The sequence below is a fragment of the Mandrillus leucophaeus genome, unplaced genomic scaffold (genome assembly GCF_000951045.1).
Source record: "Mandrillus leucophaeus isolate KB7577 unplaced genomic scaffold, Mleu.le_1.0 Scaffold198, whole genome shotgun sequence".
In the NCBI taxonomy this organism is placed as follows: Eukaryota; Metazoa; Chordata; class Mammalia; order Primates; family Cercopithecidae; genus Mandrillus; species Mandrillus leucophaeus.
This window is the reverse complement of record NW_012102009.1, coordinates 4,912,862-4,933,332: the sequence shown is the minus strand read 5'-3', so window position 1 is coordinate 4,933,332 and position 20,471 is coordinate 4,912,862. Positions and strand designations below refer to the sequence as shown.

At 42.1% G+C, this 20,471-nt stretch overlaps 1 protein-coding gene across 3 annotated transcripts in view; it reads right to left on the bottom strand.

The window, feature by feature from the left end:
• SDC2 (syndecan 2) overlaps positions 1-10,717 on the bottom strand; it is a 116,344-nt gene extending 105,627 nt beyond the window's left edge. Inside the window, exons 1-2 of one of the 3 annotated variants that reach the window (XM_011978674.1) lie at positions 10,056-10,717; positions 9,737-9,924 (exon numbers count right to left, since the gene is read on the bottom strand). In XM_011978674.1, the coding sequence (XP_011834064.1) occupies positions 9,737-9,796 (60 nt within the window). In that variant the 5' untranslated portion in view covers positions 9,797-9,924; positions 10,056-10,717. Of the gene's footprint in view, positions 1-9,736 lie in introns of all 3 variants that reach the window. The other 2 variants (XM_011978673.1, XM_011978675.1) reach the window with 2 other exon arrangements.
• Positions 10,718-20,471: the final 9,754 nt, after the last annotated feature.

The following is a 20,471-nucleotide window of genomic DNA, read 5'->3' as shown; positions in this document are numbered from 1 at the left end:
GAAACTGTCTTTGGAAAAATCCCACTTGGGCTCATCATTATTCTTTTAATAAACTGCTCTATACAATTTGATAATACTCTATTTAAAATTTTGACATCTAATATAAATGACACTGGCTATCGGTTTGTTTTTTCTGCTTCTCTTGTCTGGTTTTGACATAGAGTGATGATAACCTCCTAAAATGAGAAGGAACAGCCTTCTGTCATTCTCTGAGCTTTATGACATATCTTTCTCTGAAGGATCAGTAGAACTTACTTGAACAACAATCTAGCTCTGGTGCCATTTTTTAATTGAAATTTTTGTTGAGATAACTGTAGACGCAAACACAGTGTAAGAATAATAGAAAGCTCTCTTGTGCCCCTTCTGAGTTTCCCCCAACGGTAACGTTTATAAAACTACAGTAAACATCACAACAAGGATATTGATATTGATACGATCTACCAATCTTATTCTGATTTTCCTAGTTTTACTTGTATTCATGCTGTGTGTGTTTGTGTATGTGTATCTACACAGTTCTATGACATGTATGGATTTGTATATATACACTATCTTTATACACACACGCACACCTTTTAAAATATAACCAAGGTCTCACTGTACATAGTTTTATATCCAACTTTTTGTGTACTATAGTTGCTAAGTTATAAATACCCTTCAAATAAATCTTTAATGGCCACATGATATTCAGTGTCTAAATTAGAATCTTATTTAACAATTACTCTATTATTGTACACTCGGGTTGTTTCCTTTTTTTTTTTAGCTATTATAAGTAAGGCTTTAACAAACACATTAAACACTATTTACCTGGTAATGATTTCCTTTGGACAGATTTGTGGAGGTAAAATTACTGGAAAAGATGAGTTTTCCACATCTTAACATGGATTTGTCCTGTCCCTGTAAGGAACCTTTCATCAGCCACAAATAATAAATGGCGTATTTTCTCACATCATCCACTTTTAGAGAAAAGCTGACTGCAAACATATTCCCAATATCTCAGCATATAACTAGTCTACCCCAAGACAAGAAGAAAGCCCTAGTTATGAAAAAGTAGGCGCTACCATGCATATGCTGAGTGACTCTCTGGGCTAGAGCTTATCAGATGAACCAAGTAATGTGTGTGCCAAGCCCTTACTCTTCAGAGAAGCAGAAAGCCAAGAATTATAACTAGCATGTGACATGAAGCAAGGACATTCCCCTTATGCTAAAAAGTCCCTACCTATTGTGTCTCACATAATCCTAAAAACTTATTTTAGGATATTCAATTTTACAGATGAGAAAACTGAGCCCAGAAAGGTTAAGAAACTTGCCCAAGGTTACATAGTAAGTGTACCCAAACCTAGGCAACACTACCATAGTCTGCTCATTTAGATTCTTGCTTGTGGACTGCACAGTACTCAGACCAGGCTCAAGTGCTCTAAAGAGGGACCAAATGGAAGGCACCAGTTAAAAGCCCCACTCTGGAAATGGAGATCCAGGCCAGAAACCATATGAGGAGCCTAAAACACTTTATGAGACTTATGGTTTAAAAAGCCCCCCAGTATATCAAGTCATGTTGTCGTCTATCTAGAATGAAAGTTATTTTTACCACTCAGCTGTTCTTTATGTTACACTGGCTTGTATCAGAAAACATATATAAAAAACAATACTAGTGATATGGTTTGGCTGTGTGCCCACCCAAATCTCACCTTGAACGGTAATAATCCCCATGTTTCAAGGGTGGGGCCAGGTGGAGATAACTGAGACATGGTTTCCCCTATACTTTTCTTGTGGTAGTTAAGTCTCACAAGATCTGGTGGTTTTATAAAGGGGAGTTCCCCTGCACAAGCTCTCTTGACTGCCACCATGTAAGACATGCCTTTGCTTCTCCTTTGCCTTCTGCCACGATTGTAAGGTCTCCCCAGCCATTTGGCAACTGTGTGAGTCCATTAAACATCTTTCCTTTATAAATACCTAGTCTCAGGTATGTCTTTACTAGCAGAGTGAGAACAGACTAATACAAATAGACATTAGATCAAGAATACTCAGGACAATGTATACACTCCTAATAAACAATGAATACTCAGTTCAAGGTAACAGGTTACTATGAGCTATTAGAAATTACTTGCCTTTCTGTAAGAGAAATAAATTTCATGTTTCAATAATAAAATTAGAAGCATTTGACAGGGGATTAATAAATACTTATTAAGTTAATCTTAACATTTCTCCTACCATACCCTAAAATGCAAAAAAAGTAAATACTAAAGACAGATAATTCTTCTAATTCAACTCCATCATTTTAGAGATTGGAAAACTGAGGTCCCATACGGATTAAGATAGTTAATTACATGTGTACAAAACCTGCTTTTGCCTCGACTTAAAATATTGTATACTTAGTCTACTGTATTATATTTAACAACAAATCACACATAAATACATACTTAACTTGGCTGGGTGCAGTGGCTCATGTCTGCAATCCCAGCACTTTGGGAGGCTGAGGTAAGCAGATCAGTTGAGGTTAGGAGTTTGAGATCAGCCTGGCCAACATGGTGAAACCCTGTCTCTACTAAAAATACAAAAAAAAAAAAAATAGCCAGGCGTGGTGGTGTGCACTGTAATCCCAGCTGCTCTGGAGGCTGAGACAGGAGAATCACTTGAACAGTGGGAGGAGGTTGCAGTGAGCCTCATTTATGCCACTGCACTCCAGCCTGGGTGACAGAGTAAGACTCTGTCTCAAACAAACAAACAAAAAAAAAACATATTTAACTTTTCCCTTAAAAAAATAATTTTCCTTTAACAATTGTGTATCTTGTCCCATGTGTCATTCTTACCATGAGACTACATTATATTAATTGCACATACTCCTTAAATATTACGGTTACTTGTATTTAATATACCTGTGTAGTCATAAAAAAAAAAAAAAACACCAAAATGCTTTGTAGAGAGCATATTTACTGAGTCTTTGTGACATTTTTCACAAAATAGATTGAATGGTGCAGAAAAAAAACTATGAAAACGTCTTTAATAACATTTTTCCATTTTTCTGAGACTATGCATTGACTGTCACACCACAAGCTGCATACTCGTTGGCTTCACTCTGCTGATGTGAAATGCAAATGGAAAATCTCCAAAGATTTCAAGGCTTCTCCCTTCTCCCACTCCTACCAATTCTTTGAGATACTCGAGAAAAACAGACATTCACAATTCTATTTCAACAGTGTCCTCTCCTATTCAGAGGCATTCACCCCTCCCTCTATCCCTGTTGCTAAAGCTAATGCTGCCCTAGAAACAGACTTATCACAATGCAATCGAGATTTTTAATAGTAAGACCTAAAGCCCAAGTGGCTAAAAGAAGAAATTTCATGCATTTCCACTCTTTTTTTTTTTTTTTTTTTTGAGATGGAGTCTCACTCTGTCGCCCAGGCTGGAGTGCAATGGCATGATCTTGGCTCACTGCATCCTCCGTCTCCTGTGTTCAAGCAATTCTCCTGCCTCAGCCTCCCAAGTAGCTGGGATTACAGGTGCCCACCACCACGCCCGGCTAATTTTTATATTTTTAGTAAAGATGGGGTTTCATCATGTTGGCCAGGCTGGTCTCGAACTCCTGACCTCAGGTGATCAGCCTGCCTCAGCCTCCCAAAGTGCTGGGATTACAGGCATGAGACACCTCGCCAGGCTACATTTCCACTCTTAAAAAATAAAAATACTCCCTTTTTCTGCCCCCAGATCCCCAAAATATACTCACTACCCCTGCCACCGCATTCTAAATGACCAACAGCATACCAACACATGATACAGATTAAATTTTAACTCTCTCCTTCCCATGTGCTGGAATCTCAGCACAGCCACAGGAAAGAGGAGGAGGTGTGATTGTGCACAGCTGATGTGTCAGGACGTTACATCAAGGTCTTCTTCATTCTTGACACCAACCCTGCAATGTTGATGACATTGAGTGCAGAGGCATCAAAACTGGACAACCAGCCCAGGTCCACTGGGGGCTGGTGTATTCAGTTGATGCCTGAACCATAATGCCTTCAGTGGTCAGCATGAAACTTCTGCAGGAGTGCCAACCAACCCCAAGATGCCCTGGCCCATGGGTACCTGCACTTCAACGTGCAGCATCAACAGGTGTTTACCCAGCTCCTGACCTGAGCTCAGCACCGCACAGGGGTAGGAGGTTTGGAAACATGGTTTCTTCCCATAGCACTGATCTTGATGAGAAAGAAAATTCACCTCTTTAGAATGTCAGAGAGGTAAGAACATCTGACATGGCTCCCTCATTTCATTCATTTCATTGCCAAAAAAAAAAAAAAAAGGCCAAGACAGGAAGAAAAAAAATTTTCCTATCTTCTGTGCCTCAAGCACCATTCATATGCTCCCTTCATTTCATCTTCACAACAGTCACGTTACAAAGGCAATCTTAGGTCCAATTTACACACACACACACACACACACACTTTTTTAAGTGACTCAGAGCTTTAACATACTGTCCAAATTCTGACACATTAAGTGGCAAGGTACCAGCATCTGAACCCAGACTTGTCCAACTCCCAAGCCCAAGCCCATTGCAGACTAAGCCCAGCTACTGCTGAAAACCCTAGTAGTAACACAGAATAGCACATAATTAAGGGGTGATGCTGTCATCTAGACCAGCAATTTCCAAATTAGTCTGATTCATTAGAATCATCTCAGTTGCTTTATAAAAAATACAGATTCCCCCAGACTCCCACCCCCATTCAGGCTTCTGATTGTGTAAGTCTGAGAGAAGGCCTGAAATCTGCATTTTCACATACTTCCAATGATTCTGATCATCAGTATGCCTTGCTACTTACAGAAGGATTAAAAGCAACAGGGCTGCATCAGCCATGAAAAGGTATTTGGAGCTTGGATTGAATCAGTAGCACTTAAAAGGAGAAACACTGAAAAGGTAGCAATGTCCAGGGAGCGTTCATGATAGTGATACCAGTGGGCCAGGGCTGAGAGACGTGATGGAAAGCGATCAAGGGGGTAACTAGAAAGGAAAGCTATTATGGAGCCGCTTATAAATCCAGCAGAGGCATACAGACTATATGCCATGATAACAAGGACAGAGGTGTCTAGACCATGGGCAACATGATCAAAGTGGTGGAGGACAAACCAAACTGCATGCAAGTGTCTGGGCCAGGCCTGGCAACTACAAGGCTATTGACATATAAGCACAGCTGGCAAGCCCCCAAGGAAGAAAAAAAGAAGGGAAAGTTCTTCATTTGAAAGAAATTTTCTCCCCCATCAAAATTAGTGCTGCAGGAAGAGACCAATGGCCAAGCATGGTGGCTCACACCTGTAATCCCAGCACTTTGGGTGGCCGAGGCGGGTGGATCAGCTGAGGTCAGGAGTTGGAGACCAGCCTGACCAGCTAAAACCCCATCTCTACTAAAAATACAAAAATTAGCCAGGTGCGGTGGCACGTGCCGGTAGTGCTACTCGGGAGGCTGAGACAGGAGAACTGCTTGAACCTGGGAGGTGGCAGTTGCAGTGAGCCAAGGTCATGCCATTGCACTCCAGCCTGGGTGACAGAGCGAGACTCCATCTCAAGCGGGAAAAAAAAAAAAAAAAAAAAAGATTAGCGCTGCGGGAAGAGACCACGTTTCCAAACCCCTGACCCCTTTGCAGTGCTGAGCTCAGGTCTGGAGCTGGGTAAACAACTGTTGACGCTGCATATTTAAGTGCAGGTTCCCATGGGCCAGGGCATTCTGGGGTCGGTTGGAACTCCTGCGGAAGTTTCATGCTGGCCACTGAAGGCATGAAAAAATGAACGGAAAGATCACTAGAACGCAAGCTCCAAGAAGGCAAGGGGATATTTGTCTGGTTTGCTCACTGCTTTACCTCAAGCTCCTAGTAGGAACGAAATAAATATTTGCAGAATGAATGCACAGCTGGACTTACAGGCAGACTGGACAAGGAAACCAACAAAGATGAATGAGTCCAGGGTTTCTTCAAGATTTAAATCCAAATGACTAGGATGAAAATGATAGCACTGGCACAGTTGACTAAAAAAGTTAAATAAGAGTACATCGGTTTTACCAAAGATTCTTCTTCATTACTTCTGGCTTTTCTCTAAGACTTTATTTTGGCCTCTAGTCCTTGAAAAGAATTCAGTGGTTTTGAGATTCTGCAATGCACCCTTGGGCCTTGGGAAGAAGAAAAGGATGGGCAAAATCTTCTAGTTTGATTTCTGGCAATGGAAGAAGGGCAATCTAGTGAGAATCTAAACTCGGATGGCATTCCTCACAGGACAACTGGATCCCCACCAGCAGGTATGCCAACAGCACAGTGGCTTGACTGGACTCGCTCTAAACCTTAATGACAGGGCTGGTGGGGCTCTGTGTGACTGGGTCAGCTTCAGGGGCCTTGCCAACCAGTGGAGACTCCAAGCCACCTCTAGCTGGCCAGTCAGGTCTCCGGGGGCTTTTGGAGACTTGAAAACTAGTTCCACCCAGGGAACAAACTAGTTCACCTTTTGAAATCCTTTCCAAACTAATGACTATCCAAGGCGCCATTTAAGTCATCATATTACACAGTCTCTGGTAGGCTACCCGTCGAAGGGTGGTTACCATCAAAACTAGACATATCAGGTCCTAGAGGCAGGAGCTGAAGGGCATGTCCAAATTGCTTCTCAGACATCCGTTTTCTACAAGCCTGACCTTTTAAGATCTTTCAAGATCTTTCCTTCTTAAATGACATCCTCCTTCTGCTAACACCCAACTAAGAAAGAGCCCTCGTTTTTATAAAATTTCCTAGCAAAAGCAATTTGTTTCACTCATAAAACAGCCAAACTATATTTTCTAAAGAACTGCAAACAGTTACATGATTTCGATTTTAGTTACCCTTCTAATGTAAACTTTCCAGAGCCTGCCTTTCATAATACACCGGGAGATAATGCATGAGTCCAAATGACTTGACAGTTTCTTTTAATTTACAGACATCTAAGAATGTTTATAAAATTCCTCCAGTTCAAAACATTTCCTTTTCTTAAACATATTTCCAGTTCAAATTATGTGTTTATAGCAGTCTGCAATATATTATTTCTAAAGATAAACAGTCATGTACAAAATGGACAGAAAACCAGCAGCATATCACTACTGCCACACTCAGTCAGATTTTCCCCTTGCCTGGTGTTCCACAGTGAAAGTCCTAACCTGCCAGTGGAAAGTATGAATGGATCACTAGGAACAGGATTTCCCAGCTGTCTCCAGGATCCATAAAGGAACAGCTACCAGTTCCTTTTCACAGGCAGTTTTGAGCCTTAGTTCCTGAGAACCTCTTTTTTCCCCCCAGAGCTAAGTATAAAACTCAGTAATTCACTAACTGTAGGCAGTTTTCCTTTCTTCCTTTTAAAGGGAGGCTTTAAACCCAAATCACTACTTTTAAATCCCAGGAAACAGTTGCAGTTTTCAAAATAAAATGCAAAGTGCTGGAAATAATATTCTGTAATTGCTAAATTTTTTTAAATTCAGTCTTTTGACTTCATTTATATCTTTGTTGCTATACATGAAACAAACAGAGACCGAAAAGTAATTTAAATGGACTGTTAGCCATTCTGGGCCTTGAAACGGCTTCTATTTAGAAAGACTGACTCACTGCCTAACAAAGATTCTCTGCTAGTCTCCAAGTTGACATTTTATAAATATCTAATCACCCTTTTTGGATGATTTTCCAATTACTGAAAACAGGGTCTATCACAATGAAGCAGTTCACTCGGAAAGCATCCAGTTCTGGTTCTAACTGAGAAATATTAGAACCCCAAACACACACAGTTCAGGGGAAAGCTGTCACCGGGGAGAACCGGTATATAGTTCGGCCAAAAAACTTCCTTAAGGAGCACTGCTAGATTTACGCAAAAACCCAGAGTAGCAGAAGACAGAAACATTCTTTCTCTAGAATCCCAAAACAGTAAGATTTCCTAGCAAATCCCTGAATAAGACTCAGCAAAAAAAAAAAAGGTCCTCCTTAACCATGTGCATTTTTTTTAGGAAGGCTCTTGAAATTTATTACATGAAGTCCCTTTGCCCTGTTTTGCAACAAGATGAGCAACAACGTTTATCTGAAATAAACAAGAGAACTGCTGCCTTTTGGTGTACAAAGAGCCAAAGTTCACCATAACTGGTTGGAAGATACCTAATACCAATGGATTAAACCATCATCTGCCAAAGGGAAACACTGATAAGGCTCGGAGTTCTATTTTACAACCTGAGCACCCAAAATACTCATGTAATCTGTACAGTTTCCAATTCTACATGCTCTCCAACCACAAAGAATGTATGGGGATCTGCTAGCACACACACAGGCTCCCACACTGATTAAAAATGTCCATCTGCTGCTCGATGCCAAAGAGGTTTCCCAGTCCTAAATTAGCCTCAGCACAAAAAAAGGGGAGGGGGGAGACTCAAACTTGTAAAATCACCTAAAAGACCTTAAGATGATATAAATTGTCTTTGAAGAGACAATTCAGTTAATTAGAAATTGACACGTTATTAAACGGCAAAGGGGCGAGGACGTGGGGAACCAGAAGGGCCAGAAACAGCGGCACTCCTGAGACCCCAGAGAGCACTGAGGCTGCAGACGAAATCTGGGGTGCTCAAGCTTCCACCTGGCCCGACAGAGCAGCTCCTGGCGCCCAGGTAGAGGCAGCCGAGGACTAGAGGAGGCCAAGGAGGCAGTTCCCTTTAGAGGGCGCTCATTGGGCGACGTGGGAAAACAAGCTCCAGCCCCCGAAGCGCGACCAAAAGGAGAAATCAAGTTCCCACTGCCAGAGCGGGGGAGGGAAGCTGGGTGCCCGCAGGCGCCCCGCCGGAGACGAGACTCCTCCCGGCCCCAGAAGCGCCCCAGCAGGGCCAGAAAGGGCTAGCGTGGCGGAAGGGAAGCCTCTGTCCCCGAGCGGCCAGGCGACCCGAAGCCAAGAGCCGTGTCACACGTACCCCGCCTCGCCCTGCTTGCCGCACTCCCATGCAACTCCTATGAAAATGTCCTCCTGCCCCTGACGCCCCGCGGTCTAACCTCCGCCCCTCAACGAGGAGGGGGTCGCTGCAGGACTGGGAATCCAGTGGCCGGCGTCCCAGCATTTTCGGACGCGTTCCGTGCATCCTCCAGTGTCCCCATGCGGGACCGCGGACTGCGATTCCACGTAGTGTGGGTTACCTCGCCCTAGCCGCAGAGAGCATCAAACAAAAGAACTTTTGCAAACTTTTATCTCTGGACACTCGCGGGTCTCTTAAATCTGGCCCCCATCTCCCCAGAACTTGCACGCAGTCAAGCAGGAAAGCTGGCGTGGGGGGATGGTGTACGGAGGAAGGGACCCCAAAGTTTCCAGGTCATCCCTGGTCTCGACGAGCGCGCGAAGCAGAGCCGTTCCCTCGCGGGCCCGACCCAGGCTCCCCCCTCCTGCCACCCTTTCCCCTCCGTCCTTCCCGGACCACGCAGCAAGACCAGCCGAGGGCGAAGAAGTTGGGAGTGACTTCAGGGCCCTCTGCGGTTAGAACAAACTGCAATTCTCGTGCCCCCATTCCCGCGGACCGTGGGGCAACGCCAGCGAGCAGCGCTTTTCTGCGGAAGGGAAGAGGGGGGAAAGGGTGAGCCGGCGAGCGCATTTGTCCCAGCGTTATCTCCGGTGTACAGTGGCGGCTGGGGGTTCCCCAGGTGGCGCGCCCCTATTCCCCGCAGGCTCCTCTTGTAGGTTCGAACACCCTAAACGGCGCGCGCGTGCCCCGCCTGGCCCACTCACCGACTCCGCCGACACGCAGGCCACCAAGCCCAAGGTGAGCAGGATCCACGCGCGCCGCATATTCCCCAGGGACCGGCTGCTCCCAGCAGCCGCTTGCAACCAGGGCGAAACGAAGCCTCCTGCCCAGCGCTCGGCGCAGCCCGCGCACAGGAATCCGCAGCAGAGTAGCCGCAGCGACTGCGGCTCGGGCTCGGGGACCGGGGGCGCTCGCTTCCTCCTCCTGCGCCTGCTCCCGCCGCCGGCAGCTGCGCCCCGGGAACGCGGCGCCCTCTCACTTGTTGGGTTCTGCACTCCCGACACGGAGTTGGTGCTCCGGCAGGCTGCTCTCTGAAGCTCTTCTTGCTCTGCTGTGGTTTTGCTCCTCCGCGGACTCCTTTCCCGTGCCGAGGTTCAGTTTCTGGTTTTAAGGAATAAATTCGCTGGCTTGAAAGGGAGCTGCGGCAGAAGTTTGGGGGCAGAGCGGCGGGGGCGCGCGATCCGCGCGGCTGGAGCTCCGGGAGTATCTGGAGAGCAGCGCGTCCGAGCGGGGCCACTGGCTCCGCGGCTGCGCCCCTCCTCCTCCCGCGCCGCGCCTCCCTCCCCGGGTCCTCCTCCTTCTCCTCTTCTTTTCCTCCGGCTCCGTCCCTCCCTCCCTCCCTCCCTCCCTCCCAAGCCTGCTTCTCCGGGCTCCCCTGGGCTATTGGGGAGAGGAGGCGGCAGTGTGACTCCCAGATAAACCCGGGAGAAATTCCTACAGGATTACACGCCGATTGGCAGGTCCAAGGACCAGTGGGCGCCGCAGCTCCGCGCTGTGGCTGCGCCGGGTGTGCTCATCGGCAAACCAGGGCTCCTGTGTTTTCTCGCTCCCTTTCTTCCCTTCTCTCCCCACTTTTCCTCTCTCCTTCTCTATGCTCTTTTCTTCCCTGTTTTCTTTTCTCGTTCTCTTCTTCACTTTCCCTTTTCTAGAGAACAATTAGTGAAGAAACGAGAGACATATGTAGCTTTTCTGCCTTGAGAATTCGACCAGTAGAAAGAAACTGCCTTGTGAGTTGAGAGGGAAAAAAAAAAGTGTAAGATGCCTTCAAGCAATGTGAAGTTTTCATAAATCGCCAGTTCGTGAAAATTGCATTTTAAAAGAGAAGATAATAAATGTAATAAATATGTAGTGAGAGTATTCCCCACTCTCCCAAATCCTCCCGCACCCCCCAAAAAAAGGGGCATGGAAGAAGGATCCTGTAAACCCAAAGTGCAACAGTTTGAAAGCTCGTAACTTCATTAAGGGTTTAAATACCATTTCTGCCTCACATACAGTTTATGCCCCTAAGGCTTTTTATAGGCTCCATTTCAGCAAAGAGATGTTAACGTTTGGAAGCTACAAATAGGGTAATTTGATAAGTTGGATAGAGACCCTGAATAATAACAGATTTAAGATAACTTCAAAGAAAAGAGATAAAGTAATTCCTAGTTTGAAGAAAATAATGAACATGTATTTCCTAAATGGAAGTAACTGACATGAAATATTTTGTTACAAGGTTATTTTTTCCTTTCAATTCAATGTCTGTGGCATATTACAGAACATGGCAAATGCGTATTCCCTTCCAGTTTCTTTTCTTTTTCTTACTGTCACAAATTTTACACACAATCCCTTCCAGTTTGTACCATCATTTTTCTCTGACTTACGGAGTAAATGAATTATGAAGCCATTCTGCTCCTAGCATGCCCACTACAGGAAACCAGAGACTTTTCTGTCTGTTCACCACTGTATTCTCATTCCTGGTACATAAAGACACATGATAAATATTATCTTGAATAAATTTTGCTCTAAAGCTCAATTTGTACAGTATAAGAGTTGTGAGCCTTTAAAATACACAGATGTAGATATATAGATATGAGGCCATGATAATTTTTCAACTCAGTATTAGAATAAAATACAGTCATACCCTAAGTGAGAATTATAATGTCTTAGTAACCTATTACTGTAATAAATCTCAAAGAAAGAAATTTAACTGGAGAATTACAACTCAAACTTGGAGACACTTAGTCCTTTGGTTTTGTGTGCCAACTACCAAACTACAAATGCTCATGAGCAAATCTAAGGCATTGGCAACCAAAAAGGTAATATGGAAAAATAGAAGAGTAGGCAAAGGAGAAAGATGAAAAAGAGCAAGAGGCCAGAAGTTGTAACATCAGATGATGCTTCTGATTCCACACTGTAGCTGGCACCTGTGCCAATGTGGGCTCCACTTAGCTTGTGAAAGAATGAACCACGGCCCTTTTTTTTTTTTTTTTTTTTTTTTTTGAGACAGGGTCTCACTTTTGCCCAGGCTGGAGTGCAGGGGTGATCACAGCTCACTGTAACCTCGACCTCCCAGGCTCAAGCAATCCTCCCACCTCAGCCTACCAAGTAGCTGGGACTACAGGCACAGGCCACCACACCAGCTAATTTTTGTGTTCTTTTATAGAGACAGGGTTTTCCATTGTTGCCCAGGCTGGTCTCAAACTCTTGGGCTCAAGTGATCTGCCTGCCTCAGCCTCCCAAAGTGCTGGGATTACAGACATGAGCCACCAGCCTAGTGCCCTTATTTTTAAGATGGAGTCTTTGTGAGTTGAAGAGTTTCGTGAGATGGGGAGACTTCTAAAAGAAGGCTCCAAAGGAAAATGAGCAATGCAAAATACATGCAAAGAGCCATAAAATATCAGCTCTGTCCTCATGAGAGACTTAGTCTACTCGCCAGCCTTCAGGCAAGGCCACACCTCCACTGTCCCCAACAGTTAAGTATCCATCAAATAAATTGGAATTCCAGTAAAACAGGAAATGCACCCCACTGGTTTGCTGGTTCTCACAGTTACTGCTGTTTACTGGGGCACCCATGTAACAAGAAGCATGGTGATTCAGCTTGGGCAGTGATAAAAAATGAATTTAAGTGAATACACGTGTTGAAGGGATGTATCTGTCTGCTGCCCTGAAGGCACACCCCAAGGCTCTTGGTGTTTATGAGATGCTCAGTGACTTGTTTCTTTAAAGATGATAAATACTCCATTGAGAGTATATATAATAAGGGAATTGGTACCATTTTGAGAGTGACACAATATTAAGTAGATGAAAACAAATATTCAAGATCTTGTGTTCAGATTTATTAACAGCTGTGGCAAGAAGGATAATCTGACAGTATAAAAAGCACTTACACAAGAGCTGACTACAAAGAGGTCACCCATGCTGAGTGGGGATGGGGACAGAGGTCAGGGGAGGTCCACGGGTATTAGTCAGGATTTGTCTACATTTGCAAACGACGTAGGCCTGTTTGTGTGTTTTGCTAATTAGAAATGTTTAAAAAAACTGATGGACACTAAAATTTGGCAGAATTTTGTGGAGTGTATCTAATTCACTAAGTATAGCTCGTGACTAGAACCGAGGTTCTTTGCTAATATATTTCAAGTCCTCAGGTTTGAGGGCTATACTTTGAGGGGCACAGCTTAACCAATCACTTCCCAAATAGCTTCATTGATTGCTAAAAGAATAATTACCACACTTCAAGAATCTCAGGAGAAAATATTAAAAATAAACAACATAGAGATTAAGATGCAAGCATGTTAAAAAAAATGGAAAATAAAGAGTGCCAGACAAGTGAAAAAATAGAAATGAAAGCTACTAAAGACAGTTTTTAACCTAAACTGACACATTGGACTCTGTCACTATGGTATCAGATGATACCACATTACAACCATGGATGAACAGGTGTTCTGTCCTGAGGTGAGTTGTCAGAGTAGGGGATAGCAGGAAAAAAAAGATGCCATTTTGTTGTTCTCGGTTGTTCTTCCACTTAGCACCCCCTGGACTGTTACCAGGAGTCCAGGCTAGAAATCAATTTGGTAGGATCAGCTCTTATGAAATTCACTTGAAAGATGATAGAAGCTGAGAGGAAGAGGAAATCCAGCCAGCCAACCATTAAATGAGCCATCGCTAATACTGGCAAGTGAGCTGAAGCCATGACCCAAATCTACAGGCAATCTAAAAAAATCTATTTTCAGGCCCAGCGCAGTGGCTCACACCTGTAATCCTAGCACTTTGGGAGGCCGAGGCAGGTAGATTGCCTGAGCTCAGGAGTTGGAGACCAGCCTGGGCAACATGGTGAAACCCCGTCTCTACTAACAACAACAACAACAAACAAACAAACAAAAAATTAGCCAAGTGTGGTGGTGGGCACCTGTAGTTGCAGCTACTCGGGAGGCTGAGGCAGGAGAATCGCTTGAACCCAGGAGGTAGAAGTTGCAGTGAGCTGAGATCATGCCACCGCACACCAGCCTGAGCAACAGAGCAAGACTCTGTCTCCCCTCCACCCAAAAAAAAAATATATATATACACACACACATATATACACACACACACATATATATAGATATATTTTTTTTTTCCAGCCTTAAACTTTTCACTGTTCTCTTTATTCACCTCCATCAACCCCTTTCCAGGGAAGTTGGCTGATTTGAGTTTTATAAAATGATATGGTGCTAATGTTGAACAAAATTGTTACAGTTTTGAATAGTAGGACACAGGAAAATCAAGGAAGTGCATAATACATTAAATAAGACAAGAGATAAAACACTTGTGTCTGTTTTTCTTTCTTTTTTTTTTTTTTTTCGAGATGAGGTCTCACTGTATTGTCCAGGCTGGCATCAAACTCCTGGACTCAAGTGATCCTCCCCCTTGGCCTCCCAAGGTTCTGAGATTACAGGTGTCAGCCATCACACTTGGTCCTTCATGTCAGTTTTTCTAACAGTGTGGTGTGATTCTTTAAAGGCTGGCAAAACTTGACATTCAGTCAACAAATATGTAGGGATCACCTGCTGCAACTCAGGTACTCACTGGGTAGGCATGTGAATTTTCTTGAACCTTGTTAGAGTTAACACATTTTTAAACTAAGAGTTGTTCTCAAGTCATGAATCTGTGACTAAAGTACATGATGAATTTCATTCTAAAATCAGATATAGTTTAAAGAAAACATTATTTAGGGACTAAAATACATATCCAAAGAGCCATATTTGAATTTTATAGATTTGGATGTGTGAATCTAGGAAGGTACCACAGAGGTATCTTCGAGTTATTTTGCATTGCATTTGTACATATCCAGTTGAACAGGAAAGTCTAACCTTGATTAATTTTATGTAAAATGGTACTTTTTTAAATTGACAAATAAAAATTGTATATATTTATGGTGTACAGCATGCTGTTTAAAAATATGTAGCCAGGTGCAGCAGTGGCACACACCTGTAGTCCCAGTTACTCGGATGGCTGAGGTAAGAGGGTCACTTGAGCCTAGGAGTTCAAGGTTACAGTGAGCTATGATCGAACCACTGCACTCCAGCCAGGGTGACAGAGCAAGATCTTGTCTATTAAATAATTGATTAAGAATGTATACATTAGAGAATGATTAAATCAATCCAATTAACATTTGCATTGCCTCACAAACTAATTTTTTGTGGTAAGAGCACTTAAAATCTCTTTTCTCGGCAGTTTTCAAGGATACAATATATAGTCGCTATGACATACAACAGATCTCTTGAACTTACCATGAATTCAACTTTTTAATATTCCACGTAAGTGGAATCATGTGGTATTTTCCATTCTATACCTGGCTTAACATAACGTCCTCCAGGTTCACCTATGTCATCACAAATGACAGGATTTTTTTTTTTTTTTTTGAGACAGGGTCTGGCTATGTTGCCCAGGCTGAACTCCAACTTCTGGGCTCAAGCAATCCTTCCATGTAGCTGGAAGAGTCCCACTCCCTTCTTTTATAAGGCTAAACGGTATTCCATTGTGTAGATGCACCACACATTTTCTTCACCTGTTGGTGGACAGTCCTACCTTTTTTTTTTTTCTTTTCTTTTTAGAAAGGGGGTCTTACTCTGTGGCCCAGGCTGGAGTGCAGTAGTATGATCATAACTCACTGCAGCCTCAAACTCCCGGATTCAAGTGAGCCTCCCTCCTAAGCCTCCCAAGTACCTGGAACTACAGGTACTTGCCACCATGCCCAGCTGGGACTAGTCTTACTACTACTCTTTGCAGTTGATTTCTTTAATGGCAGCTAGCTCTAACCTCATTGACTGTTCTTAGAAATCCATCCTCTCCAAGGCCCTGGAAAGGGGCCTACGTGTTACATACTAAATGGTTCCATACCTCCTTAATCACAATTATGTAGACCAGGGCTGGAAGTAGGGGAAGGCAATTTATTAGTGGGCCAGTGGCCAATCAGATTCACCTTTCAGATCATTTGAGCCAAGGAACTCAAAGTCTAACTAAATTTTACGTTGTTGACCTGGGAGTCATCCAGAATTGATAAGTGGTCCTTGTGTGGTGAGAGAGAAAAAGTTGATGTAAAATGGAAAGAATGAAGCAGATGAACAGAGAGAAGCAGCAACAGAGGACATATGGCTCCAGAATAATGTAGGTTTCTGTTTTTTTTTTTTTTTTTCCAGTCACTTTTCTAGCCTCTTTTGAAACCCAAATACACCTTCTTCCTTTAGGATATACAAGATACTATGGCATCCTTAAGGTAAATTCCTCATTTTTCTTTAGCTAAAGAGCTAAATTTACTAGTAATTAATTTATTACTAGTTCGTGGTAGAGAAATGAACCCAGTCCAAGACAGAGATGAAAATGAAGCAAAGAGCTTTGACTACCTTAGCTTTACTCTGGATAGAATGGAAATCTTGCCATTTAGTGTTTTATGAGCCATGTATAGTTAAGAACAGTTTTAGTGAAGATAAACTACTACGAACATTATTTAGATTTTCAGGAAAAACGACACACTTTTAAAGAAAAACAAGTTTTACTTATTGAATTACCTTGGGAGAAATGTTTTCCATGTAGAATTTGGTATCTTTAAAAGCTGAGTAGAATGCATAGATTCTGTGCTGAATTAAATAGTATTAGTACTGGGAACACCTACAAGTTAATGCCAGGAATTGCCTCACTGAACACTTTTCTAAAAGATCTAGAGGTCAAGGCACACAGATGTCCAGGTGTGAAAATGTTACTAAATTCTTTCAGCTAGTGAAATGAGAAACAGGTAGGATAGCCATGCCTCACTGAGTTGTTAAGTAACCCAATACATTAAGGATACCTAACACAGGCTCTTACACCTGCTGTTAGCGTAGGCCGTGCCCTGCAGTGGTTAAAACCTCAGGCTTTGGAAATACACGGACTGGGTGTTTGAATCCCAGTTCTACTTCTTACCGTGTTCTTAGAGGCCTTGACACCTGAAGGAGCCACTAAATTTAAACCTGTTTCTTCAGCTGTAGTTTGGAGATAATAGGGTTGATGTGTGGAGCCAATGAGTTAATAATGCACGTAAAGTATTTAGCAAGCTACCTTGCACGTAGTGAACTTTCAATAAATGCCAGTTGTCTCAATAAATGCCAGTTGTGGTTATTAGTATTTTCTCTCAATAAATGCCAGTTGTTATAAATGCCATTTGTGACTAGTATTTTCTCTGGAATAACCCATCTGTTCTCTCAACTCTCTTTGCCTGCCTAACTCCTACTTGCCCGTTAAGGGTCAGTTTAGAAGTGTCCTCATTAGCAAATATCTGTATGCCTACTATGTGTTGCACACCTCCTCCAGGAAGCCTTCGCTGATCCACCAGATTAGATAACAGACCTGTAAGATAATTAATTCTAAACTAGCATGGAATATTGGAGTTGCTGTAAAATTTGCTCTTAGATACATGTTCTGCTGTGGCTAAAAGTATAAATATAAAACTGAATCCATTCAGAAAGGTGTAGGAAACAAGAACACACACCATTCTATCTTTTTTTTTTTTAAGTACCATAACAAGTTTAAATCCAACTAAAAACCCAGGAAAAGAGTATAAAATTCAAAACTTGCAAGTTCTGAAATAGCAGTAAATAGTTTTGAATTGTTAAAATGAAAATCAAATGCTTCTATGAGCTCAGATAGAAGAAAAATGCTTCAGGGAAAGAAAAAAATACAATTTATCATGAAATGGGAACTCAGAATGTCTACTTTTTACTCTTGTTCTTGTAGCTATTAATAATACAAATGACAAAGGTTGACGGTTTCTCTGCAGATTTCATTCCAGTGTCACACCACAAAAGTTAGTGTCTCCTCCTATCCCCCAACCCCTACTCACCACAGGCACACCCCAACACCCCAACACCCCAAGGTGACCCATGTGAATAGCCTGGTATGAATTGTCCTCTCTTTCTCTATTTGTATAATCCTACAGGGATACACTCACAGATCCATGACACACACGAGTTTTTTTGTTGATTGTTTGTTTTGTTTTGTTTTGAGACACAGTTTCATTCGTTGGCCAGACTGGAGTGCAATGGCACGATCTCGGCTCATTGCAACCTCCACCTCCTGGATTCAAGCCATTCTCCCTCCTCAGCCTCCTGAGTAGCTGGGATTACAGGTGCCCGCCACCACGCCCAGCTGATTTTTGTATTTTTAGTAGAGACGGGGGTTTCGCTATGTTGGCCAGGCTGATCTTGAACTCGTGACCTCAGGTGATCGGCCCGCCTTGGCCTCCCAAAGTGCTGGGATTACAGGCGTGAGCCACCGAGCCCAGCCCCACGCATGAGTTTTTAATGCTTGTTTTGTTCTTAGTTGTTTTTAAAAATGGAATCCTATTAAACACACTTTCATCTTGTAGAAATCCCTCCAAGTTACCTGACAGAACCTTCGTTCATGTATATAATGTGGATCTTTTACCCCTTGGTACCAGTATTTCATACTTGATCTAGCCATTTCCCTGTAATAAGCATCTCTTTTGTTTCCAGTCGAGTATTTTCCCCTACCGCAAATAATATGACAGGAAATACCTTTTACATAGTTCCTTAATTTCTGGTGATTTTCTTTCTGTGGGCTAGATTCCCTAGAGTGGGATTGTTGGATTGGAAGGTATAAATGTTTGTAGTTTTATGGGATGTTGCTTGACAATTTTACAACAACAAGAAAAAGTTCTCCCACTCTCACCAGTGATGTGGAGAGTATCTTTTTTTTTTCCTTTCTCCACATCCCAGCCAGCAAAAGGTGTTAGCTTTCTTCTCAGCCAGTTTGATAAGTATGAAGTGACAGCTCATTGCTCTTGTTATGTGCAATTTCCTGACTACTAGTGCTTTAGAGCATCTTTTCATGTGTTTGCTGTATTTGGAGTTGGTCTTCTGTGAACTGTCCATTCAAATCGTTTCCCCACCTTTCTACATGGTAGTATGCTTTTTTATGGAAGAGTTCTGATATGATTGCTATTAACATTACTATGTTATTAATGCATCTTGCATATATTGTTATATATACTGTGACCATTTCCAATTCTCTATTCTACCCACTGATCTGTTTGTCTATTCCCATGTCATAACATATTCATTTGATTACCACGACTTTATAGAACCCTCTTATATTCCCAAAGTCAGTCCCCCTGCTCTCCCTGACCAGACACTGGTGGTTGTTTTTCCCATGCCTTTCTTGGATATTTTTGGGCATTTTCTTCATCCACATAAATTCTAAAGATATTTTAGACAATTAAAATAAACCATTTTAGGATTCCATTTGGAATTGAACTAAATTTATGCAGTGGTTTTGGTACAAGTAACATTTTTATGATATTAAGTCATCTCAAACCAGAAAATGTTATACTCAGCTTTGTTTGGATCTTTTTTAAATGTCTGCTCATAAGATTTTATAGTTTTCCTATAGATCCTGTGAACCTCTTGTTAAATATATTCCCATTATTTACTTACATTGTGTCACTATTATAAATAGAATTTCCCCTATTTTCATTTAAGAACTTACTGCTAGAGCAGAGAAAAACTGTTTATCTTTTAATATTTATTTTGTATACTACCATCTTACCAATAATTTTTAAGTGAATCTAGTACATATTTTACTAGAATCTCATGGATTTCTAGGTATGCAATTAGGTCATCAACAAAAAATGTAGTTTTAATATCTTTTTTTAATGTCTATGCCAGTTGTTTAGTAACTAGTTTTAACAACTGGTTCCTGGTTTTAATGGAAATGGTTTAGTGTATTGTGTGTTATAATTTGGAATGACGATCATGGTTTGTTTGTGAATTGTCTTTAGTAGATCAAAAAGTTTCATTACTTATCTTGAGTTTTTGTTAGAGATGGTTGTTTAGTTTTATTCAAGCTTTTTCAGAATCTACTGATATAATCCTATGGATTTTATCCTTTAGTCTATTGATGGAATAGATTGTGCTGATGGTCACTGAGAGTGATTTTCAGAAAGCAAGTCACTCCCACATTCCTTGAAAAAAACTTGCTTGATCTTAGTGCACCAGTTTTTGAGAACTTGCTGATGTCTGTCCATATTTTGTTTAGAAGTTTTTGCATCTTATTTGAAAGTGATATAGGTCTATACGTTTTTATTCTGCGTTCTACTAGATCAGGCTGTGGCATTAAAGTCGTGCTGGCTATGTAAAATGAGTTGGAGACTTTTCTGTCTTTCCTCTCTACCCTGGACTAATTTGAATAGCATTGAAATGATCAGTTCTTTAGAAATTAGATAGCATCCAGCACAAATGCCCATTTGGTCTTGGTGCTTAATTTAAGTGGTAGCTCTCTTACTACTCTTTCTTCTGTCATAATTGGTCTATTCAGATTTATGATTTCTTCCTGGATCTATTTTAGTCATTTGTATTTTGCTGGAAAACTATTATTATCCCCTAGGTTTTAAAATTTGTTGTCAGATTTGTCTTTAGAGAGATAAATATT